General features: G+C 40.3%; 1 protein-coding gene across 5 annotated transcripts; it reads left to right on the forward strand.

Annotated features, from left to right (window-relative positions):
* On the forward strand, window positions 1-27,163 carry FGF9 (fibroblast growth factor 9). Of its 5 annotated transcripts, none has more exons than XM_043530718.1 (4): window positions 1-296; window positions 998-1,261; window positions 8,647-8,750; window positions 24,789-27,163. In XM_043530718.1, exons 1-4 carry the CDS (start codon window positions 155-157, stop codon window positions 25,032-25,034), a joined length of 756 nt encoding a protein of 251 aa, XP_043386653.1. In that variant the 5' UTR covers window positions 1-154; the 3' UTR covers window positions 25,035-27,163. The 5 variants fall into 5 exon arrangements, with proteins under 5 accessions (XP_043386653.1, XP_043386667.1, XP_043386661.1 ...); XM_043530732.1 differs by lacking the exon at window positions 24,789-27,163 and adding an exon at window positions 14,420-15,178; XM_043530726.1 differs by lacking the exon at window positions 24,789-27,163 and adding an exon at window positions 10,808-10,973.
* The last annotated feature ends 390 nt before the right edge of the window (window positions 27,164-27,553 follow it).

Consider the following 27,553-nt stretch of genomic DNA (forward strand, 5'->3'; position numbering starts at 1 on the left):
ATGTGCATGCATACATTGCCGCAGAGCAGTAAGAGAGCTACTTTAAGTAGTGCATAGAGCTGTAACCGTATCTGTATTGCAGCAGGTAGAGCTGAGCGCTAGGACCTCGGAGAATCCTCCCAGTAGCAATCAGGACTACCTTAAACCCAGCCCAATGCCTCTTCCTGCGCCACTCTGCGTGCTGGATGGAGATCCACAGTCAAGAGCTGCAGCTCAGTGCTGGAGTACAACATTTCACAGGGAGCCCTGCAGAAGCAACACCTGTTTCGAGCCAGCCAAGAAAGACACAAGCACTTGTACGTTTCTGCTTTGCTTGTGGATCGTCAATAATTCTAAACCAGCGGACATCTGCTGAGCCTCCTGAGAATTCTGGATAATAGATCTGGACGTCAAAAGTTTTTTTCTTTTTTTTTCTTTTTCGGATTTATCTCCGCCAACAACGTGAGATTCCCCCGCCCCCTTGCAGGATTCATGCTGATGTATGCAGTCTGTTATAGAGTAAAAACAGCGCATGCCTTTCTGGAGTCAGAATCCATAAATCCTGACGTAGCCTGTGCATCTTAAAAAAAAAAATCCCTATAACGCCTAGGTATTTAAGTTGCTATGGTCATTCTTATCTTAAACCAAATGGAGAAACTACGGATTTTTTTCCTTATTGCAGTTGGATGGGCTGAAGACCTTACTGCTTGCTAAAAGCTGGGGATATATATACATATATATAGATATACACATATATATGTTTATAAATATGTCAGTGTGAGAGTATAAAGTGGTGGTTTCTTAGACTAACAGGGGTTTGACCTTGACCCTGTACCAGTCAAAACAGAATATTACTTTTATTTATGCATTTAATGGATTGAAGAAAGAACATTTTCTCTGTAACTGCAATAGGGAGGGGAAGTGGAGTGGATATACCCAATCTTATATCTCCTGGGTTTGGCACCATTATTGTTTATTCTTGTTCTCTAAAAACAGAATCTTCTGATGGCTCCCTTAGGTGAAGTTGGGAACTATTTCGGTGTGCAGGATGCAGTACCCTTTGGGAATGTGCCCGTTTTGCCGGTGGATAGTCCGGTTTTGTTAAGTGACCACCTGGGTCAGTCTGAGGCAGGTGGGCTACCCAGGGGGCCTGCAGTCACGGACTTGGACCATTTAAAGGGGATCCTCAGGCGGAGGCAGCTATACTGCAGGACTGGATTTCATTTAGAAATCTTCCCCAATGGTACTATCCAGGGAACCAGGCAAGACCACAGCAGATTTGGTAGGTATTATCATTAACCCTTTAGTGGTCATGTGATGAAATAATGTGATGAACTAATAAAAAGACGGGGGGAAACGCGACGGGAGGAGAATGATTTATTGTTATTGTTATGACGGGCCAGCTACAGAAATGTGTACGGAAATGCAGATACGCCGGTGGCACAACTGCAGCAGCCAAAGCAACGGCACTCACAGTATTTTTAGTAGTGATATTTCCTAGCTCTAAGTTATGCCTGAGGGTAGAGAGAGAGATTGGGAGTTTTTGTTTTATTATTCAGGACGCTTCTACTGAATGGGCTGATTTCACGAGTTTAAAGGGATTTTAATCGGTAACTACTACAATTTAAAATCCACTGAGTTTCCTGAAGGGAGTGGCTCTCAGTCTGTAGCCACTTTTATGGAAGGGTTTTAAAAATACATATATCTTAATAAGGTAACTACCTGAATTATAAACGGATCGTCTTGATTCTCAGTGAGGGATCCACCAGCAGACCCTCCCTGTCCGCACAAGAGCTCTCTCTGAATGATCTCTGCGTGCATAAAACAAGATCTTAGTTATGAAATAAGAAGAGTGACAATACATTGTAGGGCGCGCAGATATCCAGTTAAGACCCATGCTTGTCATTTTCCATAAGCATGCAGCAAAATGTGGGCTCCCTGAACTATGTGTGTGTAAAGCTGGGAGCTAATTTTAAAGAGCATTCCGTGGATTTCATTTCCAGAGATCGCTATTTGTGACTCAGCATTGGGGACTGGAGGGCTTATGCCTTCATCCACTTTTAAGAGCCTGTGAGCGCATACGTAGTCAAATGGGCCTAGAGCTACCTTCCTGGCAGTGTAATTTTAAAGACTCTGTCGGGTGCATCTATAAAAGTAGCCGAGTCACTTTGGATGGAGTGACTTATTGGTTTTTAAGGAGGGTGGTGCCTTCGTAGCTATCCAGGCTGTTGGAAGGAGTTAACTTGTGAGTGAACCCACCTGACAGCACTTAAATTAGGTCGTAAAAACAAAGTCCTGTGGTGGGTTCCCCCCTCCCCCTCCTTCATGTTTTAATGCCAGATGTTGAACAAGATCTAAATTGTATTTTATTGCTTTTGTGGGGCTGTTTAGATAATACCAGTGTTGTAAGGGATGATCTCCAAAGGTATTCGAGGGCGGGCGGAGAGGATTCAAACGTGCACAGTCACCGTATGTTAGCCGCTGTCAGACTTTTCTGTCTGATAATTTAACGTTGTTTCCGAACACCCGCCTTCAATCACACACAGCAGCCCACCGCTCTCAGAGCTAGGAGCTGCAGCTAACAGGGAACCCGGCAGGGCTTTCCCTGCTTCATGATTGTTTTGCTAAAAAAAAAATGGCAATTTTATAAACAAACGCACATACAGAGGAAGTAACACCTACGGTCTGGCCGAAACTAGGATGAAGGCAATACCCTGTAGAATAAAATACTACGGGGAATGCAGCGGGGCTTTCCAGCCCAGCCGAAACTCTGAAGGAAAGTTGAGAGAGGGCTTGACAGCAATATCTGCCTGATTGTTGCACTCTCCCCCGGCTCCCCGCCTTTTCTGTGGGGGCGCGCGCGCGCACACACACACAGAGGTTAGCGTCGACCCCGGGAGCAGGCGGTGCTGTGGTCTGCGTGCGCCCGGACGGAGCTGAGCACTGGGGAGCACTTTGCCACAGAGCGGCAGCAGGCGGCTCGGGCGCGTTCCGAGGCGAGCCTGGCTCACGCCGCTAGCAGGTGTACGGCGGCCGCGCGGCGGCGGCGGCTGCTCCTTCCCGCGTCGGCCTGGGCCGCAGCAGGAGGCAGTCTGCAGGGTCCTACACCCCTCCGGGTTCCCCCCGTTCGGAGGGGCGCCGCCAGCTGGTCCTGCCCAGCGCGGCGGCGGGGACCGCGTTGTTCGGAGCCTGTTTTCCGCCCGGGTTTGCCGCCGCAGTGCTGGGGCGCGAACCGGGGCCGTTGCGAGGGGGCCGCTGCTCTAGCTCTGCGGCGCCGCTTCGGCGGAGGAGCTCTTTGACCTCCCGGCAGTTTGCCGAAGCAAAGCGCGGGGACTGTCTCCTGCCCGTTTGCAGGCAGGGCTGTGGGGTTTGCAAAGGAGAGCCCCGGGGTGGGGGTGGTGGGAGGGGGTGCTGGTTTGACTTAGAGTGGGGCGGTGTTATCTCCTTGCAGGTGTACCAGGGCTGGATGGCACCCCCGGTGCCCGGGCGGGCGGGCGCTTAGTAAATGTTGCTGACCTGAAGTCTCCTTTCCATCTTCTAGGTCAGGGACGTCCTCGGCCGCACGTACAGGCGGGTCCTTCCCGTCCCAGAGCTAGCGGGACCCCACTGGGGCAGCCTTGGGGTGGGGGCTGCAAACGCGGGTTTCGGGGCAGAGCCAGGAAGAAGTCCCCCAGGAAAAGGGAGGACAAAGGGGACCAGAGGCTGTTTGTAAACTATCCCCAGGCCCTGCTGTGCGCTCTGGGGGCCCCGCTTTGCCCCAGAGGAGCCCTCAGCTAAAAAGCCGACTCTGGGATGCAATTTGGGAGGCGTGCCTATGGCATGCAATGAATCCAGCTCGCCTGTGTGCTGGGAGCCTGAATAGTTTGTATTGTTACAGCCAAACGTACACCTTAAAAAATCGCGCAGTGACAGCAGAATTAGCTCCCCCCATGATATCCCATGTGATCAAAGCCTTATCTCTCTGGGGTGACAAAGGATTTTTTTGATGCAGTCTCCTTTGGTCTAGGGCATTTGGTAGACAGTGGAGTCATTCAGTAACTCTGGGACAGTGAGGGGCGTGCCCTTTGCGTCAGCACCGCACTGCATGCACAGCATTAAAGACCCAGGAATATGCAGTGGGGGCCGGGGGGGGGGAAGCTGCTGAGAGGTGACCTCCGTTTCGGGACCCGCCGCAGCCACAAAGAAGCTCCGCAATCAGCACCTGTACCAGCAGCAAGGGAAGGAGGAAGCTCCTGCAAACCACCCACTCGACTGTCTATATAAGTCACCCCTGACTGCTGCGAGCCTGCTACTGTGTTAGGCTTGGGATCCGAGTTTTGTTCAGGAGAAAGGTGTGTGTGTGTGTGTGTGTATGTGTGTAGGCGCAGTGTGTTTTATAGAGCTACTTCGGGACCAGCCAGAGTTGAGCCTGTGGGAGAGGGGGCAGGCTGAGGTGCTCGCTAAAGCGGGGAACCATAAATCTAGTGGGCTTTCTTCCCCTTGTGGAGGCCAATGATCCACAGGGTGCTGCATGGCCTGACCTAGAGCATCTCTGCAGCAGTCCTTGGGCAGTGGCTGCAGTGTATGTGACTAACATCCTTTCCCCTGCTGCCCGCCCGGCTGAAGGGGGTGGGGGTGCAGACAATAGCTCCAGAAACGGGAGTGGAAGCAGCAGCAGAAACAGCTTCTGGCACTTCCCCCTCCTCCTTCTGGTGCTGTATATATGTGATCTCATCTCTCTCGTTTTATTTATTTATTCATTTTTTTACCCCCTCCACTCTCTTCTTGGAAGGGACTGGGCTGGGGAGAGGGCTGGCATTGTAAAGGAAAAAATGCAGGTACCTAGCTCGATCCTTTAGTCTTAGAATCGTAGAACCATAGGGTTAAAAGGGACTGCAAGGGTCATCTAGTCTAACCTCCTCCAACATGCAGGAATTGTTGTCTAAATCATCCAAGACAGGTGGCTATCCAGTCTTTGCACAGGGAAAACTCTCCCTGAGTTCTAGCCTGAGTAAGGACTGCATTCTAGGGGTCTGGACGAGAAATAAAGGACACCTGAGGGAGGAAAGGAAGCCTGCAAGAAAAAGTGTTCCCATTTTCTCTCTCTCTCTCCCCGCTCCCCCTGTTACTGACTGTGTGTGTGGTGGTGATGATGCAGCAGCACCACTCCCAGAAGCATTGTAACACCTCTGGATGCAGTAACTGCAACAAAACGCAACATCCTTGGAACTGCAGCTGAGTTGCAGTTGCCACTGACCAATACAACCAGCAATTCTGCCAGCCATTTAAAGTTATCTAGGGTCAATATGCTCTGTCAAAGCCTGAGGAGCCCTCCTGCCTCTTGGGGAGTTGTAGCTACTCTCTGGTGTTTTAATTGGCCTCATGTGGCCATGCAGGAAAAGAGAGGTGACAGCTGTGACTGGCAGGCAGCACTTCCCAGCTGAAATGTTTGTTCCAGCTGAGTGCCAGAATCAGAGCTTTCCAAAAGCAGACAGTGGGTGTCCAGGAAAAGAAGCTGCAGCAGCAGGGCTGCTCCAGTGATTTGTAGGGATTGGGGGAAAGCCTGGGAAATCCCCGCCTTGTCCTTCTCTTCCCTGTATTCCCCTTCCCATTTTGAGCTATCTGTTTCATGAGTCTGAACTTCAGTAACTTCCTAGCCAGGGAGTGTATCTTTTTTCCTCCTCTCTCTTTTTTCTGTGGTAGCATTATCACTTGCTAAATATATTACAGCACAGTGCTATTTACCTAGCTCTTTGGTTCCAGGTTCTTTGTGGCTTCCCTCCTCTGTGCTGGGCACCTCATTACCTCCTCTCTGGAAATTTCACAAATAAGTCACTGATGGCTTATTTAGTGTATTGGTGATTTATGACATTTTAGGGTGTTAAGTGGCAGCCACATGTGCCTCAGTCCTGCAATATGAAAAATAAATATACTGAGTGAAAAACAGAAATGTACAAAGGGTGGGACAAATACAGTGCCTAGCTATTTAAGGCCAAAGAAAATACATTTGTAGTTCCAGTCTTTACTATTGTGTATTAGACTAGATAAAAGTTGAATTTATTCTGCAAAAGGTGTACCTACTCACCTCCCATGGCAGTGGTAGGAATATAGGAATTACCCTACATGGTCAGACCAATGGTCTATCTAGTCCAGTATCTCTAACATGGTTCAGTATCAAATCGTTCAGAGGAAGATGCAAGAAACACCGATGCAGGCATTTGTGGAATAACCTTCCCACTGGAGAAGTTTCTTCCCAACTTCCTTAGAGAGAAGTTGGATTCCGCCATGAAGTGGAAATGTTCAGTGTCTGAGAATAAGATGCTCACACGTTTTGAGAAAATTATATCTTCATTTTGGAGGCTGTCAGATTTTTGACTGGAAATGGGGCCTAAGCCTCAAAGTTCAGAGGTGTTTTGGCCTGGTATTTTGGTTTGGACTACTTTAATTTTGAAGGGAAAATATCCCTTTTAATTTAATATCCGGTTCAACTTGTAAGTATAGTTTGTATAATGTACACATAGTAAAGTGAAAATATTCACAAGGGCATAAGGCCAAATCATGCAATCCTTAAACTGGCAAAACTCCCAATGAAGTCAATGAGAGGTTTGCTTGAGAGTAGGGACTACAGGGTAGGTCCAAAATAATCTCTTGAAGTACTCTAGTGCGTAATATATAATACTAGTTGTGAATGGGCTTGTGTATTTAAAATATTCAGATGGCTCTATTGTAATCTCAAATATGTGGGTGTTCATTGCCAGTTACCTTGAAAAATCTGCTACTGTGCTTGCAGTAGAACATATGACAGCACTCCCTCCCGACAGTCAGCAATGTGCACCTAAATATTTGAAATTAGAACAGCAATTAAGGTCATGCTCCACTTTTATACATAGAGCTACAATATGGAATGCTATACACTTAATATAAGAGTTGGCCTCATTTAAAATTCCTTGGTAATATATATCAAGTAATATGATAGTTCAATGAAAGTCTTACAGAAGAAGCCTCATTAACAAGATTTGGAAGTATTATATATGCAACGATAAGGGGAAAGTTTTAATTGTTTCAACGGGCTGATTGTGTCCGAAACACCACCATAAATACTGTATGTTGCATACCATCTCTTATTATTTCAAAGACAAAATTCCATAATTACCAAATATTTCCCCACTACATTTGCGAAGCCCTCTCTCTGTGTACATATGTACAAAGCAATTTAAAATATATAGGCCTTAATATGTCAGGGTTACCAAAACTGTAAACGTACAGTGTAGTGCTGAATAATATATAAAGTAATGATCAATAGTCTCTTATAGGGAGTACATTTCATCTTTACGTTATCTTGGCTACAAAATTTTCCCATAGGCTTTGACTTATATTTTATTAGATTTATGTGGCTCATGCCTGTTATTGATTAGTGCACAGACTATTTTGTGAGAGATGAAAAATTAATTGTTCATAAATCCATGAAAGTACTTATTCGCCAGATAAGACTCAACACTGCAATATTACGCAATTGTTTTATGTCAATATAATTTCCAATAAGCTTTTTTTTAGATAGCTATGTGGGTGCCTAGACACACACATTCTACCAATTTATTGAAAATGCCTCTCTACATTTTATTTTATGGCTCAGAAAGTAGCTTAATGCAGCAATATGCTTCTTTTGTATTAATGTTGCAGTATAGTTGTTATGAGATCATAGTAGTCTTGCACCAATATTCCAAAATGAAAAACGATGTCTATTTTGTTCCACTGAAATTCTAGATTTGTACAAGTCTTGGGTGATAGCATCCTCGATGATGAGGTAAGCAATTTGCAGGGAGGGGAAGGAAAAAAAGCCAGAACCAGGTGACTTGGTGATGCAGATGCACGCTGAACTCTGGGAACTTTGCAGAAGCAGTGTTTCTCTGCAGAACATTCTGATCTGTAGTGCACAAATGCCTCTTTGGGAGAGTATTGTAAAATGTACAAAAATCATTTATGCAGGTTTATTTGGAGCAGGAATATTTTAATTTTCCAAGTTAGGATGAGTAAAAATATCATCCCAGAGAGTTAGATGAGTAGTTTGTAGACAAATGTGTGTGAGGCTCTGGACTGCACCTCAGATTTTCATTTCTCAAGTTTTTGGAGGACTGCGCTGTGAGATTTCTTTCCATGTATGTATTCCTCATTCGATGATGCTTGGAAATAAATGCTTCTCATAGCAAACAGATAACATTTTATTTTCCTATTGTAATTTTTATTAAAACATGTTTTTAGGAATTTATTTGGCAAAACAAATTTCATAGCCAAAATTAACATGATTAAGGAATCTATCTGAATAGTTTACATTTTTTCTTTGAATTTATTGTTTGTGGTGCAAATCAGGATACTGATAAACGTTGTGTAATATGACCAAGCAGTAGAGTTTTGTTTAAAAAAATGCTGGGAAAGTTGAGAATAATCTCTTGGCTTGACACCCTTATGCTATCTGCAATGCATCATTCTAGTAGAGGCTTAGGAGAGTTAACTGTTTCACATATTGTGTATTTTAAAATAACACATTCAGTAGTTCTCCTACTTGTTGGAGATATGGCCCTAAAGTGGAAAAACAATTTTGATATCTCCTTGTCAATTAGTGATCTATCAAAAGCAAATAATCTTTAAATGGAAACGACCTTTACATTTATTTTGTTCTGTATTTTGCAGGCATACTGGAATTTATCAGTATAGCAGTGGGCTTGGTCAGCATTCGAGGGGTAGACAGTGGACTCTACCTTGGAATGAATGAAAAAGGAGAACTGTATGGCTCGGTAAGTTCCTCACCAGTTTCAAAAATCATGCTCTCATCTGATTGCATTAATTATTATTAGTGTTACAGTAGCTCCATGAAGCCCTAATGAGATCGGAGGCCCATTGTGCTAGGCATTGTACAAACCCATAGCCGCTGCTTTAAATATTTTACAATCTAATTTAAGACAAGCTGGAGCAAGTCAATATAATAAACAAACAGGGAGGACAAGGGTAACAGTGGCAGGGAAGAGTGATTATGTAGACAGACTACAACTCTCAAGTTTTTTTTTTTTTTTTTTTAAATGATAGTAGTCAGGAAGTTTTAATGTCCCTTGTTTATAAATGATCATGGCTAACAGGCCGTTTATAGTAGGCATTGTAGTAGAAGTCGCTCTTAAGGAGGGATTTTAAGAAGGACAAGGTGACTGGTTTGTGGATTTATTGGGGGATCTCTTTTCAGGCATAAGGGGTGTATGGAGAACCAGACATGTGGGTGATAACTTATCATCCTTGGAAGGGGCAGCAGAAATTCCAAGAATGGAGAGGTAGGGAGAGGCTAAATTATGCAGGGCCCTAAAAGCAAGGAAAAGAAGTTTGTTGTTCTTGTGTTTGAAAACTTGGCAAGATTGTGAGAGAGGGGGGCAGGGAGGGTTTGAGGAGGGAGGAAAAAATGGTGTCTAGGTATTTCCAGTGTGAGAGTCAAAATGAAGAAGTAGTGCTACTGGACAAGGAGGGTGGCAGGACTGATGAAGGGGAGAACATGTCTAGAATGGAAGAAGGTTGTGTAGTCACTGGGCTTCCTTCAGAGGCAGGAGGAAGCAGATACTGGTGATGAGCGAGAGCTAGGGATTGGTGGGACAGGCCTTGCAGTGAGAGGGAGAAAGGAGTTGAAGGTGGTGGAGAGTCTGGCCTGGAGGGAGTCACTGAGGATGAGATGCGAGAGTCAGGAGTCAGTCAGTGACAAAGGGGTTGGGGAAGAGTGAGGTGGGGAGTAGATGACCACTACAGGGAGGGGATAAGTGAGAAGTGTTGGAGGAAATGTTTTTGAAGGGGCGAGGGAGGGGCTGTGAGCACAAAGAGCAGGAGAGGAGAAGCCCAGTGCCCCCAACACATGTTCCGTTGGGGATGATTTGGAGTGGAGAGTGTGTAGAAAAGGAGAAGCTTCCACATGGGAGAGGTCCCGCAGAGCAGTGTCCAAGGGAGATCCAGGTTTCATGCTCTGTGCTCTGACATCATGCTCCACGAGAGCAGGGAGATAGGAGTCAGGGATGACTGCCCTTTTTTTGGAGATGGAGCAGGATGAGGGAAGTGGGGCTTAAGGAGTGTGGGAGGGGAGTCCAGAAGGATAGAGGTGATTAAATGAAAGGATGTAGGAGGCAGGAAGGGGGAAATGGAGAGAGGATCAGGGTTGGGACAAATATCACTGGAAACCAAGAGAAGACTCAAGGGACAGTGAAGATATGGGATGTGAATTGGCAAAGCTAGGAAGGAGTGGGAGATCCAGAGGAAGAAGAGAGGAGACGACAGAGTGGGGAGGGCAAAAGGGACAGAATATAGAGCAGGTGCGGTGGGGGAGGAGGAGGGAAGAGACTATGATCTAGCGAAGAGGTGTGGGAACAATGATACATGAGTAGTGACAGCATATTTACTAGTCATGGCCAATCTTAAGGAATAATTATTGTGCAATTGATAAATAGTGCAAAGAACCAGTTAAGACATGAATTAATTATATGGCTGAATTACACAGAGAAACAAGAGTAATATTCCCGATTTTCAGTTCATGAGGTGAATTGTTTAAGCAGGTAAACATATGTCCAATGAACCAATTAAATTATGCTAAAATTTCAGATTTTATTTAAAGCAAATATCTAAGGATAACAAAAGGAAAGGAATTAAAAAATGACTCCGTTTTACTGATGAGGCTTTAATAAATGGATTTGGGAAGTTAATTTTAGTAATGTGACAGAACTTTTACAAGTTAGGTTTGTATTCTATGTTTGTATTATAATGTCACACTGAACTAGTGAAAATACTCCTTGTTAAATGTTTTTTCAAAGTAATATTTTAAAAAATGGAGCCCTTCAGAAAGAGGATTGCCAGACTGGGGGGTTCCATTTGTAAATGCATGACAAGAGATTGCCTGTCCTCATACTACAGAGATGCAGTATACCAAAGATTGATGATGATCAAATCGTATTACTTTCAATGAAACATAAGATCTAATGGCTACTCAGTGTTATGATACTCAAAAGCCTTGTCACCACTAGCAAAATTAGTATCCATATTTGAGCAACTGCCAGCTACTGTGCAAATGCTAGTGGAGACAGGGCTCAAAGCAGGTTTTTATGACAGAAATGCCTAGTCTACATTAGTGTAATAGGACCAGAGCAGGTGCATTTCTGCTGGTTGTTACTGTTAACAGGTGCTAACTTTGCTAGTGTAGATGCAGTGAGTGGGAAGAATATGTATTTACATTGACATATATCTCTGGCCGAACATTATAAAACGTGTGAAACGTGTCCAATACTTCCAAATCAACTGCCTTAAGGCACATATCCTCCCTTTTGTGTGTTAAAAGGCATGGAATTTGAGGCCTTGTCCTGAGATATCTTTAGCACCACTGGAGATGGGACAGATGGCAGAGTAGAACACCCAGGGTATGTGACTACTGACAATTCTCACAGAAGGCAAGAGATCGCTGGGAACAACAGTGTCAGTTTTGGTAAATCTTGACCCATCCATGCTCCCCCTGGCTTTCCTAAAGCCCTGCCTATTGGGTAGATCCCCACTAGCTGTTTGTCCTCCCCTCTTCACAATATGTAAGCTTCAAAAGGAGGAGTTCCTCCATCATCATCATAACATTTAAAATCTTAAATGCCTGTAAAATGATTTTTCTTTGTATCAAGCTGCTCTCAAGTAGGAACATGCTATGTAGAGTGGCTGTTTTCAGAGTCCTCCTCTTTACCCCTCAGTTCTGGCCTGCAAAACTGAGTATTTTGTGTTGCATCCATGGAGAGGCCAGAGGTCGTTCTCTGTGGCCATAGTTGGGAGGCTGCTTTGTAGTAACTTTTCCTTCTGTTCAGCTACTTTGTCCCTTCCACTCATGTTGACTCCCCTTCTTAGCATGCAAAGAAGACTCAGTATGATTCCCCTCGACAATAGAGCCCATGCAACAAGATGAGATTTAATATAGATATAAGTAAGTTTTGTTACTGAAAGAGGAAATGAATATCTGTGTTTCAGTCTGTAAATTGTCTAGAAAATAGCTAATTTGATTAAGACCTACATGAAATAATCTATAGAAAACTAAGCATGACCTTGCACGACAAAAGTACGGTGTGTGTTTTGAAGAGAGATATATTATAGTGTGGGTGTATTGCTTAGGAAGGTAATACCTCACTACAGCATCTTGTGAGGACTTTACCTGTGATATTATATGCACTTCTAGTTTGTTCCTGTAAATTTGCAAGGACATATACAAGAAATCCAAAGATTGGCAAATAAGGTATTTTGAGAAAAGAGATTTTCATAGTCCACAGAAAATAACTTGGTATGGGTAGAGGGCATAATGTCACATTCCATAAATACCTTTCAGACTACAATGTAAATAAAAGAAGAGAATTATTTGGTCTTTCAAATGGTAGGACAAGGAGCAAGGAAACTAAGTGAGAAAAAGTTTAGGCTATATGTTAGGGAAAAAGGATTTTAAGAGCAATTGGGCTAGGTAAGTAGTCAAAGTATCACTGCAGATATGTAAGAACAGGACAGAAAAAACACTACTGGAAAATAATGTCACCTTGCGATAACACTTAGCATCTTTGATCCAGAAAAATCCCAAATACTTTATACTCACTTCACTTCACCACCACTGTGAGATCAGCCTCATATGGGATGGGGAGCAGGGAAGTCTTTAGGTACCAACCTCATTGCACAGCATAATGGCCCATCTAGTCCAGCATCCTGCCTTCTGGCAGTGGCCAATGCCAGGTGCTTCAAAGGGAATGACTAGAACAGGCAATCACCAAGTGATCCATCCCTTGTCATCCACTCCCAGATTCTGGCAATCAGAGCATGGGGTTGCATCCCCATCTATCTTGGCTAATAGCCATTGATGGACCTATAGTCCATGAAATTATCTAGTTCTTTTTTGAACCCTGTTGTAGTTTTGGCCTTCATAAATCCCCAGGCAATTAGTTCCACAGGTTGACTGTGTGTTGTGTGAAGAAGTACTTCCTTTTGTTTGTTTTAAACCTGCTGCCTATTAATTTCATTGGGTGACCCCTTGTTCTTGTGTTATGCGAAGGAGTAAATAACACTTCCTTATTCACTTTCTCCACACCAGTGATGATTTTATAGACCTCCATCATATCCCCCCCCCTTAGTTGTCTCTTTTCCAAGATGAACAGTCCTAGTCTTTTTAATCTGTTCTCATATGGAATCTGTTCCATACCCCTAATAATTTTTGTTGCCCTTCTCTGTACTATTTCCAATTCTAATATATCTTTTTTTATGGTGGGGTGATCAGAACTACATGCGGTATTCATGGTGTGGGCACACCATGGATTTATCTAGTGGCATTATGATCTTTTCTGTCTTATTACCTATCCCTTTCCTAATGGTTCCTAACATTCTGTTAGCTTTTTTTGACTGCCACTGCACATTGAGCAGATGTTTTCAGAGATCTATCCTCAGTGACTCCAAGATCCCTTTGTTGAGTGGAAACAGTTAATTTAGACCCTATCATTTTGTATGTATTTGTATCAACATTTGTATGTAGTTCCAATGTGCATTACTTTGCATTTATCAACATTGAATTTCATCTGCCATTTTTGATGCCCAGTCTCTCAGTTCTGAGACATCCCTTTGCAACTCTTATCAGTCAGCTTTGGACTTAACTATCTTGAGTAATTTTGTATCATCTGCACACGTTGCCACCTTTTTTTACCCCTTTTTCCAGATCATTTATGAATATATTGAACTACACTGGTCCCAATAGAGATCCCTGGGGGATACCACTATTTACCTCTCTCCATTTTGAAAACTGACCATTTATTCCTACCCTTAGTTTTTCATCTTTTAACCAGTTACTGATCCATCAGAGCACCTTTCCACTTATCCCATGACTGCTGACTTTGCTTAAGAGCCTTTGGTGAGGAACCTTATCAAAAGCTTTCAGAAAAAGTCCAAGAACACTATATCCACCGGGTCACCCTTGTCCAAATGTTTGTTGACCCCCTCAAAGAATTCCGATTGGTGAGGCATGATTTCCCTTTACAAAAGCTATGTTGACTTTTCCCTCAGCTAATCATGTTCATCTATGTGTCTGATCATTCTGTTCTTTACTATAGTTTCAACCAATTTGCCTCTTACTGAAGTTAGGCTTACTGGCCTGGAAGGTCTGCTGATTTAAAAGGACTTTCAGGAGGCAAATTTAAGAGAAGCTTCTCTGCCTGGGGAAAGGGGGTTGTTTTTAAATAGACAGAGGCAATTTTGCATCTCTGGTTATGAACTTTTTCTGATAAGTTTCATTAGGACAAGTTTGCTTCAGGGTTCACATGAAAGCAGACAAAATTCACAGGTTTCATGTGAAATGTACAGATGTTGCAATTTTGTTCCTTCACATCAAGTCCTGCAACCCCTTTTGTTTCCCTCCTACAAGAATCCCCTCTTTTCTTTTGTGTTTTTCTAGGCAGTGATCTGACGGCTTTCATTACTGTCTTCTGCCACCCTTTGGTGTAACTAAAGGTGTTCATTATCTCATCTCTTTTTCTGCAAGAATTGATGTGGCTGCTTTTCTTCTGACCCCCAGTTCCAAAAGGATCTTTGTTGTTGGAGGGGAAGGGAAAGGAGCTTGAGCCTTTCTCTCTCCCTCTGTGGTGGGGCAGGAAACAGCCTGCCCTGCTGCTAGCTCCATCTTTGTTGAGCCTACAGGCCTGAAAGATGCCCGATGATCCTCAGTAGCTGTGGGTAGGGAAAACCTGCCTAAGGTTTCTAGTCTGCCCTCAGCTTCCCAGATGACCCTTTTAGGATTTGTATGGGGCAGCCCTGTTAAAACTTGAATAGTGTTAATAGCCCCATGCTGTTCCTCTAGGATAGACGGGGTGGGAGTGAATGCAGATTGAAGGATGCTTCAGCCAGTAACCTAGATGGTAGCAAAGATACAGAGGAATTTATATGGGAAAGAAAGGGGGCTTTTGTGGGTGTGGGGGTACCAGGCCATCTGAAATCAGCATATGAACTTGTATGCCTAGTTTTAAGAATGTAGGTATGCACTCTGTTCATCTGGGCAGATCAACTTTTTTAGTAAAACTGGAAATTGACCCTGGTTGTATTGTCAAAAATTCAGTTATAATCCCTGGCACTGTGCAGGGACATTGGTTCAGTATTGATTTAAAGGAAAGAGCTTTATAGGGCTTCATTCTAAACATTGACTAGCATGCCATCTATCGTGCTTGTTATACATTCTTATTTCTGTGCAACACATCATTTTGCCCTGCTTCACACGGACTACTACATTGATTTGAATCAGAGAAGACACTTTACATGTAAATGCTTAATCCAAAAGTCCCAGCACATTATAAAAATAGGTAAATTTGATTTGATCAAAGCTCTTTGTATATCTACTCTACATCACCCTCTCTTAAGAGGGTGTGCACTGCGCAGAAACATTGGTTCAGTATTGATTTAAAGGGAAGAGCTTTATAGGGCTTCATTCCAAACATTGACTAGGCCTGAGCATAGTCTTATGAAACTGAAAGCGATAAGACTGAATGACCTGAGTGATTCTCTCAGATTCTATGATCAACTTCTTACGATGCAATGTACCAGTCATGTAGTAGTGTTATTGGGTTATTGAATGAATAATGCCATATGGATAGTGTCAGGGATACTCAAATCGATCCCAGTCGACTGGCTCCCAGTTCTATTGCACATCCAGCCTCCACAGATTGGAAGAACTGCCCCAAAATCTCGCTTTCTCAACCATGTCAATGCCAACATGAGGATCCTGTTGCACAAGGACCTGCAGAACCCACTAAAGACAAGATTAAAATCCTGCAACCCTCTGTAGAACTGCATCAAGACCCTTACACTCAACTTTGATGTTGAGTTTCAATGGAGAGCCACACAGAACATTTCAACAACTCAAAACAAATAGCTCGTTGCTGATCCTGCTGAGGAACCACGGGGTTTTGACTTATGTCGGAAAGACTGGTGCAGATTGAATTGCATCAGGACATCTCATGGGAGATGTGGACAAACCCCCTTTAAATGGAAAATGAGGCAAACACCTGTATGCAACTGTGGTCACCAGGCACAAACAATGGAGCATTTCATATCTGAGTGTCCCCTTCGTTCTTTCACCAGTGGCCTCAAGGACCTTCACCAGCTCACTGCTGCAGCAATATGTTGACTATCAAACCTAGATATCGATTTGTAATCATTGCTACCTACCCAAGCCACGTGAAAGAAGTAGCAGCATTATTTCTTTTAGTTAAATGACAGACATATCATAAACTAAAATATGGTAAAGCAGGACATACTTAATCCTTTATTTACTGACCTTCCCCTTCCCCTTTGTTGTTTTAAAAATGTGTTCAAATTTTGGATGCTCATGAAAGTTGGGGGCCAAAAGAAATTGGCAAGTGTTATGTGAGCTTCCCTGCATATCTTTTTTAAAGTATACCTCATTCCTGATTTGCTGCTCCCCAGCTATTCAAATCCCAAACTTTTCTGAAGCAAGGAATGTTAATTATGCTAAACTGTACGGTAGGTCTTATGAAAAAGTTTACTAGAGAAAGTTTCTGTTATCAAAGCTGCAATTAATTGACTGGATAAATTTTGAACAATTAAAGATGGATTCCACTGTTTTTTTTTTTTTAGGGTTGGGGAGAGGGAAGTTATCAAAACACCCAAGGCAGCTGACTTGTCTAAGCAGTCATTGATGGCTGAAATAGTTGCACCTCTGAGAACCTAATTTAAATTACAGCAGCACAGAAGATATTCCTGGCCTATCTGAGGGAACTCTGATGTTAAATCTCATATGTCCTATTTAGAAAATGAATGACAAAAAATATCAAAACAAGTGATCTTAGGGCAAGATTATCTCATTGAAACTCAAAATGGACAAATGTGAAAAGAAGTGGATAATCTGGAAAACAAAACTAGAAGAAACAGCCTTTGAATGTTAAGGATCACTGACTGACTGTCTTAAAGGGAAAAATATTATTAGTTTTCTTTAGTCGTTGCTCCCTGAAATTTTTAAATTGGGTCTTCAAGTCCCCAAAGTGTAAGACCAAAAAAGTGGGATGCTGACAAACCCATACCCATAATCTTTAAATAGCTAAAATGTAAGAAGATAATGATAATGAATCCTGCCAGGTAAAAGTGGTGGTGGTGGGTTAGGGAGCAAGTGGGACACAATGTTTGCCTTAATATCAATTTATTTTTGCTTAGCTGACCAATGAAAGGATTACATTTAATGGCCTCAAGTAGATTCCATGGGAGACTAACATTAGATATGGTATCAGGTACATAGTACCCAGCAAACTCATCAAGATCTTGCCAGGCTCCAGTGGAGGCTTTGCATGTCAATGACTAGATCTGTCCAAAATTAATAGTGTGTGTGTGTGTGTGTGTGTGTGTGTGTTTTAAATAGACCTAAAAACTTGTCCAACATGGAAGTTTGAATTGCATCCACAGTGTTGATTCTAGAATGCTAGTGTTGTTAATAAGATCGCAATCCTGTATGAGCGGGTAAGCCACCAAAGAGCCTGTAGAAGGATTGGGGCCTAGAAATCTAGTTTACCAGAGCCTGAACAAACTGTTTTACTGAAAGAATCTACAATTAAATATTTTAAATTCTATAAATTGCTACTACTATTTATATACTATTATAAACATATTTTTATTTTGGGCATTGGGGCAAAATGTTATGGATCATATGACTTCTTTAAATATTGATTTGTACTTATAAAGGACAACTTTATCTAATGATACTGATTAAACAGCCTGGCTATATTTTATATATTCATTGTTTTTAAACAAAGTTTAGTGAAATTAATATGTCTATATATATTTAAAAAGTTACTTCATATTACTGTCTTAAAACATAGTATATATGTATAGTCTTCTGAATATATTGTACGATTGCAGGACAGTATACCTGATTTTACATATTTGATATCTTTTGACCCCATAGAATGTGGGGAGCGAGGATGGTCTGGGTCAACTTACACTCTTCAATAATCTGAATGTGTCTGAAATGATTCACTGAGTGTTTTAATTTTTTTCCTGTTATCATTATAAACCTGATCCAGCTCCCATTTAAGTTAATGAGAATTTTTCTACTGCCTTCAGTAGAAATTGGGCTGGGTCTGATGTCAGTTTGCATAATATAAAACATGTAAACCTTGTTTTCAGATTCTTGGAAGGGCTCACTGAGACTCTTTCAGCCAAGTATTCTGAATCAGATGCACAGATCATGTTGACAGCTGTAGTCTTGAGTATGGCAGGCAACCCTAAAATAAAGAAGTCAGTGGTGTAAATAGTGCATGGCACAGAATGATCCCAATCCTGTTGGCACTGAAGACTGTGGGAAAACACTCAAGAATTGGCCCATTGTTGTTTTCCTTACAGACTGACTGTGTTGGGCAGGACTGGTAAAGAAAACAACACAAGTCCCAATCCTGCCTAAGTAAATTTCGAGCAGATCTTCAACTTTTGAAGTCCATAGATCTCTGACAATTTACACAGCTGAGGCTTTTCCCTGAGAGTTCTGCAGTTTTTCAATGGAAACCTGTGCAGGCCCTCAGCATCATCATCCTGTTGTGAATGAGTTTGCAAGTATCTCAGTATCCAGACATTGAAGTAAATGCAGTTATCTACTTCATTCAACTGACTATAATTAAAGTGTTCCTATATATATATTAGAACAAGTAAACAGATGTACACAGTGCACAGTCACTGCTGGCAGAAGTAAATCCATCCGCACTGGAGTTATTTTAATTGTTTAAATAAATGATTACATATCCAGTGAAAGCACATATTAAAAACTTCTCTGATACCTTAGGAAAGTTTCAATCCAAACAGAGTGAGTGTCAGTAAAATGAAAGACTGTCTAGTGGAGTTGGGGGGTGTGTGTGTGTGTGTGTGTGAGAGTGATTTATTGATTGATAGATATCATAGGTCCTGGATCTAGGGGTGCTGCTGCACCCCCTGGCTTGAAGTGGTTTCCGTTGTACACAGGGTTTATAGTTTGGTTCAACAGCTCTGAGCATCCCCACTATGAAAATTGTTCCAGCACCCCGATAGATGTTCTGGCTCTAGTGAAGTCAATGGCAAAACTCCCAGGATTTAGCCATCAATGCTGAAATCTTCTCCTTATATAAATAACAGCAAGTTTCACTGCCCTGCCAATGTGTGTCAGCCCTGAGCTAGAGAGACCATAGGTTCTATGTCCAATCGATCATTGATCCTTCTGATCAGACTGCCAACAAGCAGACCATGTTCTACCAGCTATGCTCGTAATTTTAGGATTGTTTTGGATGGAAGATGTTGGATACAATAATGCTTTTAAAATGCTTCCACATGATTGAAGATAAACAAACACAAAATACAGTAAATGGAGGTGTATGCATAATAAAACCTTCACACACGTGTAACACGATGCAATTGTTTGTCAGTAAACAACACTTTAGAACAGGAAGCTAAGATTAAAACAGTAGCCATTTGAAAGTACAAAGTGACGTGAGATAGGCAAAATGTAATTACCCAATTGGGATTCAGCCAAGATACTTGGCCTAACATCCCTGCTTTTGTGAAAAGTGCCATGGAATATTTAATGATCATAACTGACCTGAATTTCAGTTTGCTGCATTATTTGGTAGTCGTCTCCTTCAGCTGTATAATCCTGGGCGTTCTTTCAGCAGCATTAAAACTTTAAAAAAAACAAATAATGTTTTTGTCATCATTTGTCAAATGATTTAATAAATAGCATTAGGTATGATAGCATTCTAGCTGAATATTGCCAAAACTATGCTTGAACATAGTTGTCAGAGAAAAATGGCAATGTGCAGGAAATAATATATTCAACTAAAGTGCTTATCCAGCTCTGTTCACCAACTCAAAAAGAAAAGTTTCAGAGTAACAGCCGTGTTAGTCTGTATTCGCAAAAAGAAAAGGAGTACTTGTGGCACCTTAGAGACTAATTTGTGGCACCTTAGAGACTTCACATCCAATGAAGTGAGCTGTAGCTCACGAAAGCTTATGCTCAAATAAATTGGTTAAAAAGAAAAGTGACACTCCTCAGTCACCAGTACCTCTTCCAACAGTAGCTGTGGTTTCCCTAGAGGTCTTCCGTCCAACCAGAGACCAATCTTGCTAAATACGTGAGATCAGACAAGAAAGTAGCCCTGTATATGGCTGCTGTAATATTTATGATAGCTCTTCAGTTAGAGTAAATAATGTAATATGTTTGTTTAATAGCCTATTCAGACTGAGTATGAGACCAATTTTATATATAATGCTCTAATTTGCAAGTAGAAAAGTGCTTAAAAATTAAAAGGGTCTGTTCATTACATTTTGTATAGTTATGTTTCCCGCTCATTGAACACATAACTTCCATTAATCTCATATTAAAATAATGAGAGTTGCAGGCACATATTTAGGGGAGAATATATGTGAAAATATAACTCTTCTTAAGAGAGGGTGATGTAGAGTAGATATACAAAGAGCTTTGATCAAATCAAATTTACCTATTTTTATAATGTGCTGGGACTTTTGGATTAAGCATTTACATGTAAAGTGTCTTCTCTGATTCAAATCAATGTAGTAGTCCGTGTGAAGCAGGGCAAAATGATGTGTTGCACAGAAATAAGAATGTATAACAAGCACGATAGATGGCATGTTTATTGTCATTTTAGTAAGGATGGAGTAAATGGTCAGATTTCAAAATCCATTATACAGTTTTAAATGTAGCCCTAATTAACAGGCTTTAGAAGGGCAGAAAAGATACTGAATATTTTTGCACAGGATACTATACTTTGTTTTCATTTACTAAGCAACACAAATATATAATACGAAATATTTGTCCAATAAAAGTAATTTAGCCTCAGACTGAAGTCATTTTCAGAATAATACCCATATGGATTAAACATTTTCTTATTTTATTATTCTACATTTTAAATTAGCTGCTCCATAAGAATATATTTTAAAAATAATCTAGTCAGGCATTCATTGTGGTGTCCGATAGTCTTGCACTTTATTAATTCATAGTCTTACTTTTAATGGGTCTGGCTGAAAGTTTTGATGTTGTAATTACTGTTTTCTCCACTGCGAAATAGTGGATAATATATAAAAAGAGAAAGGGGTTTCCATAGTAGCTAATGTTCACCAGATTTTCTTCCAAAGCACCAGGTTAGCAGACTTCTGAATTAAATCCATATTCACCACTTGGGCCCTGTGATATAATTGAATAGTTCAAAGATACATATTATATTAACACCTACAGTTAAATAAGCTAAAAGAGGTAAAACATGGAAATACAGTAAAATGAGAATTGATCACTTTATAGTGGAATACTCTATAAACTGTCTTAGTTGGAAACGTGGTGTGTTGCGCAACATCTGATTTGTATGGTTCCGAGGTCAAATCTTGAGCGGAGCCTTACTTGATTAGCACCTCAAGATTTGGCCCCCAAATTGAACAGTTTGGTGAAGGCAAACAGCCTTTTCTCTCTCAGGAGTAAAGGTTAGAGTTTCCACTGCTATCCCACTTAGATACGTTTGGTGTATGTGTCGGTCTCGAGCAGAATTCATCTAGTAACGTTAAATACATTGTACTGTAAAGTATGCGCAGATAAGTAATTACAAAAAAAAAAAAGCTACAGATCACAGCATAGAGAAACAATGGAGTATTCTAAGGCCAACTTTTGCTTTCACGCTATGCACAATGTACTTTCAGAAAATCACAGCCAAAGGGGGAAACGCTTACCAATAATGTTCCCCCCAAAACCTCAGGGTTGACTTTCTGTGAATGGTCCACACACTGAGCTGGAAGGACAAAAGGGTATTCCAGATGGGTTCACATATGTTATTGCTCAAAACTATTCCATGCATGCATCATTCTCTGCTCTTATGTATTCTCCTCCACCTAAATTATGTGTGCTTCTGTCTTGAATAAGATGCACGGGCACTCATAATACGGTTGTAAACTGCTACAGCTTTTTGCAACATTGATTTATAGCAATTTCTATCTATCTAAGTACTTATATGGTCTCTATTGCTGTGGCAGCAATGTTAGGAGGGGATAGGGAGGGCAAAATCAGATGAAGTCCGCATTTGGTAATGGATTAGTGTTATATCACTAGTTAACAGAGCGCCTTGTCCAAAGCCCATCAAAGTCAATGGAAGTCTATTTACTGCAATGATCTGTAAACCAAACTCCAAATTTCCATCTGTCCTAGACTGCCATACCGTGTCAGTTCATGATACTTTAAATACACATTTCACATAAAAATGATTGTTTAGATATGTATAAATTATTACCCATATCCTGGGAAGATAAATATTACAGTGTGTACTATATGGATCTCATACCAATTTTTCCTAAATGAATTATTTTGATATGGTACAAAAAAGGGCCTATCTATGTTCCAAAAAGAAAATATGGGAAAATTGGGAACCCTTCATAAAATAGAAATTGAAACTGTAAGGTGAAAAATATGTGGAACGAATGCAGTATAATAAATAAACTCAATCAAGGTCTGATGATTAAGTATACTGTAGTGTTGTCATAATTGATTAAGCATTCCAGATGAAGGGTTAGACTATTTTAAACTGTGTACCTGGGTATGGGAAAATACTTATAAAAATATACATCTGATAGTACTAAAAGACCATTTCTCAGTATGTATGAAATGTAAATGAAGTGAATAAATAATTAATGGATTCAAGAAAGGACAGAATACCATTTTATCAAGATCTGTATTTTTAACAAGGACTGATTCTGCAGTGCATGTCATGTGATCAGATTCCCTGCAGAGAGCAGAAAACTTAATTTGAATTAGTTTTATGTCCCCTGTGGAGATAAAGGCACAGCATTAAACACCAATCAGCATCTGCTTTTGCTATTAAAAAACACACAGTAATTTTAAAAATCACCCAAAGTACAAGAAATGTTAAGTCAAGAGCAGTATTAAAGATTATTTGGTTAGTATAAGGAAGATCTTGATCTCAAAGATGTATGTGTAATGTTCTATATATGGTATGGGAGGCTACTAGAACACATTTAATTCTCAACTTTTTAAAAAATTCAGTAAAAACGTGTTATTGGTGCAATCCCAGCTCTCAAAGTCAATGGGGCAGCTTGTGTAATTAAATCTTACACAAGTAGCAGGTTGCAAGATTGGGCCCACTGATGCTTGAGGATTTATTGAAAACAAATATTTTTCTTCATTTTCTAAACAAAAACCAAAACCTGAGCAGTATTGCAATGTATAAAATATTTCACTAAATTGCCATCAAAAGCGCCAAAAAAGATAAATACAAACATCTTAAAAAGTTGCCTACAAATTGTGATCTAGGATGCACACACATGGGAGAAGATGGTCATGTGCTTAAAGACCAGGGCTGGGAGTCAGGATTCTATTCCTGTCTTTGTCACAGATTTCCTTTGTGACTTTGGGCAAGTCATTTCACTTAAGTCACTCTGTGTTTGTTTCCTCATCTGTAAAAGTGTAATACCTACTTCACAGGTGTGTTTTAAGGTTTAATTTGTTAATGTCTGCCAAGTACTTGGAGATCTTCTGATTCAAGGTAATAAATGCATATAACATACAAAGCATTATCATCATTTGTGCAAAATATTATAGTAATTGGAGTTCTATAATAATTAAGGCCAGAACTTGAGTTGATGTCAATGGAACTATGCTGATTTACAACAGCTGAGGATCTGTCCTCTGGGACCTAAATCTAGTCTCAGTTACATGGTGTAAATCCAGAATAATCTGAGTGATTCCACTGGAGTTACAGCTGAAAGCAGAATTTGGCTGATAGATAGATGTAGCTCCTATTCATTTCACCGAGAACTGTGCATATGACTCTAGGGCCAAAAGTGGCTCTAAATTCTTTTTTCTTCTTGGAGGCTCAGAGGCTCTTCTTCACTTTCTCCTTAAGTTCTTTCCCTCACTCTGTAGGTCTTGTGTTCTGATACGAGGCTCTCTCAGGGGCTTGACAACTCTGTTCCCCACTGTTCAGAGGGGTGTGTGTTGAGCTGTGGCCCTCAATTTTGAGTTCATTGGCTCTACAGCTCTTCTTACTTTGGCCATCGAAGGACAAGATCCTGGAGTCTTTGCTTTGTTGCCCTTGTGAGTTATGCCTAGGTTGAGGACTGGAGGATCAGGTGCAAAGGGAACAAAAGACAAAACTAGGTGTTCTGTATATCTGTGTGAAGAATTATCGCTTAGCAAATTGGTCAGACCCTAAATTCTGTTTTAATAAGCCAAGTAACAGATATTAAAATAGTATTTCTTTCAATTCAATATTTCGATTACTCTTTGGAACAAATTCACTTGGATTTTAAGGTATTAAATTATATTTGAAACCCACAGAACAATTCTGTTTTCCTTTTGCTGTATCTCACAATTCAAATCCTTTGCAGAAAAATAAATAAATAAATAAAGAATTTTAAGACGATACGTCCATTAACATCACCTGGCTGTGAGCTGCTTTTCTCTTTCGAATGAGTGGTAATTAAAACATTGCTATTTTTATTGTTTTTTAAAACAGGTTATTGAAAGAGCTTTTTAGCTTTCACACACTATGTCTATGTTGTGATTATTTTAGGCAACACATAGAAATAACGGAACTCTGAATCTTTTCTATAGTTAACATTAGGAATGTTTACCTAGCACAATTCGCTATACTTGCAATGAGTCACTGGTATCGATAAGTAAAGATAATCTTGTAATGTTTCCTTTAAATATGGTAGTACGTGCATTAAATGGATAGACAGTTATTTTTAGTACTGGTTCCTTACTGCTTTTTCTTTTGTCTTCTCAGGAAAAATTAACCCAGGAGTGTGTATTCAGAGAGCAGTTTGAAGAAAACTGGTATAATACATATTCATCAAATCTATATAAACATGTAGACACTGGAAGACGATATTATGTTGCGTTAAATAAAGATGGGACTCCAAGAGAAGGGACTAGGACTAAACGGCATCAAAAATTTACACATTTTTTACCTAGACCGGTGGACCCTGAGAAAGTACCTGAACTATATAAGGATATTTTAAGCCAAAGTTGACAAAGACAATTCCTTCACTTGAGCCCTTAAAAAGTAACCACTATAAAGGTTTCATGCGGTGGGTTCTTATTGATTAGCTGTGCCATCACATCAGCTCCACTGTTGCCAAACTTTGTCGCATGCATAATGTATGATGGAGGCTTGGATGGAACATGCTGATTTTGTTCTGCACTTAAAGGTTTCTCCTCCTGGAGGAGAGCCTATGCCCACTCACTTGATTTATTATGAGAGAGAGAAGAGAGTGTGTGTGAGAGAGAGTGAGAAAGAATGAAAGAGAAAGAAAGAAGCAAAAGCAAGGAGGAAAAAGGACTGATGCATGCTGGGAAATAGACACGCTTTTAAATTTTTGATCAGTTGTACTTCATCATATATCAGCATAGCTGCCATACTTTGATTCATCAGGATTTTTGGCTGGTGGCCTGCTCAAGTGTACGCTGCATTTACAAAGGCATGGAGGGTGCAGTCTTACTTAAACAAGAGACTTTTCAGTTAACTGCTCACGGGGTATCGTCCCCTTGAGTTTAAAGCAAAGACCTCTTAGTGAAAAAAAAAAAAGTTAAATTTATTTATAGAAATTCCAAAGGCAACATTTTATTTATTTTATATATTTATTTATTATAGAGAGTTTATTTTTAATGAAATATGTACAGGCCAGATAGGCATTTTGGAAGCTTTAGGCTCTGTAAGCATTAAAATGGCAAAGGCCACTATGAACCTGTGGTAAATTCATGCAAGTAAATATAAAAGGTGCATGGATACAAAAACAATTCTAGTGACCCTAATGTACTAAAGGCGACAATCTATTCTGTGCCCATATTATTGTAAAAGTATGCACACCACTCATGACACTGAGTATTCACTCTTCTGACTGCTTGTTTCATAGCTTACCCCCAGAGGATTAAAGATAAAACTGGGTCTTCAACTTTTATTCTGTGTCTGTAATATTTCCTCTCTGATAAAGTGACTTATTCCATCGTTGTAAACTTCTCAGTTGTGGAAAATATAGGGGTTGGTATGTACTCTACTTGTTAAAACCTATTGCAAATTATACCAAAGCTAAATGATAAATATGCTTTTTTAAAGCAGAACACCAGAAACAACTTAACTAATATAAATGGTTGTACTAATTAAGATTATCACAGATAACACAGAATGGTTTAAGAGGGCAAGAACCAGGTTAACAGGATCTCTCTTGTAAACATGTTTATTTGTGCACTTGACTATCTGCTATGAAATTATACAAGTTCCATAGGGGTCATTGTAACATCTTTTATGGAAAATTGCTTTCAGTGTGAACTGTCATAATACATGATATTAGCACCCTTCTTAAAGTAAAACTTGCAAAATGAAACTAATAAATCTCTATCAGTAATGACAATGAGGGGGAAAGTATTATACTTGTTTTTTTTCCCTGAAGTTACCTTCAAATATTCATAAACTATAAATGAGATTACAATATGTAATATACTTTATATGGATTTTGTATCATTTTATGTTAAGCACATAAACACATATTGTTACTGGTAATAATTTTGGAACTTGTTGTTAGGAAAGAGACTATTTTTCACAATACTCTGAGGAAAAAGGAGCAAAATTGTTAGCATATTTAACAAAATGGAATTTATAATTTTTGTATTACTTACGTTTTGACCTTACTTCACTTTGCCACTGAATTCACTGGGAGATAGATCAGGCCTTAATGCTCCTAGCCAACTGCATACAGAGACTGACTGTGATCATGGACATATTTTGGGGTAGCTATACTTACCATTTCTAACCCAATTTTGATTATTAATCCTTTTTTTGCTCTAATGCATAATTGTCTATGTGGTATAAAATATGTAATTTGAAACTTAAATCTATTATGGAATAGCATATGGCTTAATGTCATGGACGCGTGACTTTTCTGTGCTCCCAGATATAATAGGTAGCAGAGACTGTGTCTTGACTCACACCACTAGTATACTAAATCAAATAGAAATGTGGCATTTTATAATAATTGTTTTTGAATGCTAAAGCTATATAAATTAACTTAGTTGATTTAAGATATAGTTAGGCATTGCCTGTTTGTTTATTTGTGTAGGGACTATGTTCTTGTTCAAGAATTTACAGCATTTTATAATAGCTTATAAGATCATTCATTTGTTTATTTTTAACCCTCTTCACTGTTGCTGAAACAGACAGAGAGTCTGGATGTAGGTTGACAGAACACTGAATCATATGAGCAGAAGGTATTAAAAACCTATCTGGTCAAAAGGGAGGAATGAGTTTCCAGGACATACCAGGTTCATCATTCAACGTTAGAGGTTAACTTAATTGCAAAAAGGTGGATTATAACTGAATGTACACTAAATCCACAAACATAAGGACATTCATGACAAAGGTTAAAAATGCCATGGGTTGAGGCCACAGTCTGAGTCTTAACATTGAGTTTCCTTGGATTTTTAGTCATAGTCAGACCATTTATATCACTTAACATTTTTATTTAATTTATTTTTTGTATTTTTTTAAAGAAAGGA

This window comes from Chelonia mydas, chromosome 1, assembly GCF_015237465.2.
Source record: "Chelonia mydas isolate rCheMyd1 chromosome 1, rCheMyd1.pri.v2, whole genome shotgun sequence".
NCBI classification, from domain to species: Eukaryota; Metazoa; Chordata; order Testudines; family Cheloniidae; genus Chelonia; species Chelonia mydas.

What these genes read in the sequence shown, in the direction of transcription:
- FGF9 (XM_043530718.1), top strand. Translation starts at nt 155, where the DNA reads ATGCCTCTTCCTGCGCCACTCTGCGTGCTGGATGGAGATCCACAGTCA. An exon ending in CAAGAAAGACACAAGCACTT is followed by an intron (nt 297 to 997) that starts GTACGTTTCTGC and finishes TGGCTCCCTTAG; the next exon opens with GTGAAGTTGGGAACTATTTC. An exon ending in AAGGAGAACTGTATGGCTCG is followed by an intron (nt 8,751 to 24,788) that starts GTAAGTTCCTCA and finishes TTGTCTTCTCAG; the next exon opens with GAAAAATTAACCCAGGAGTG.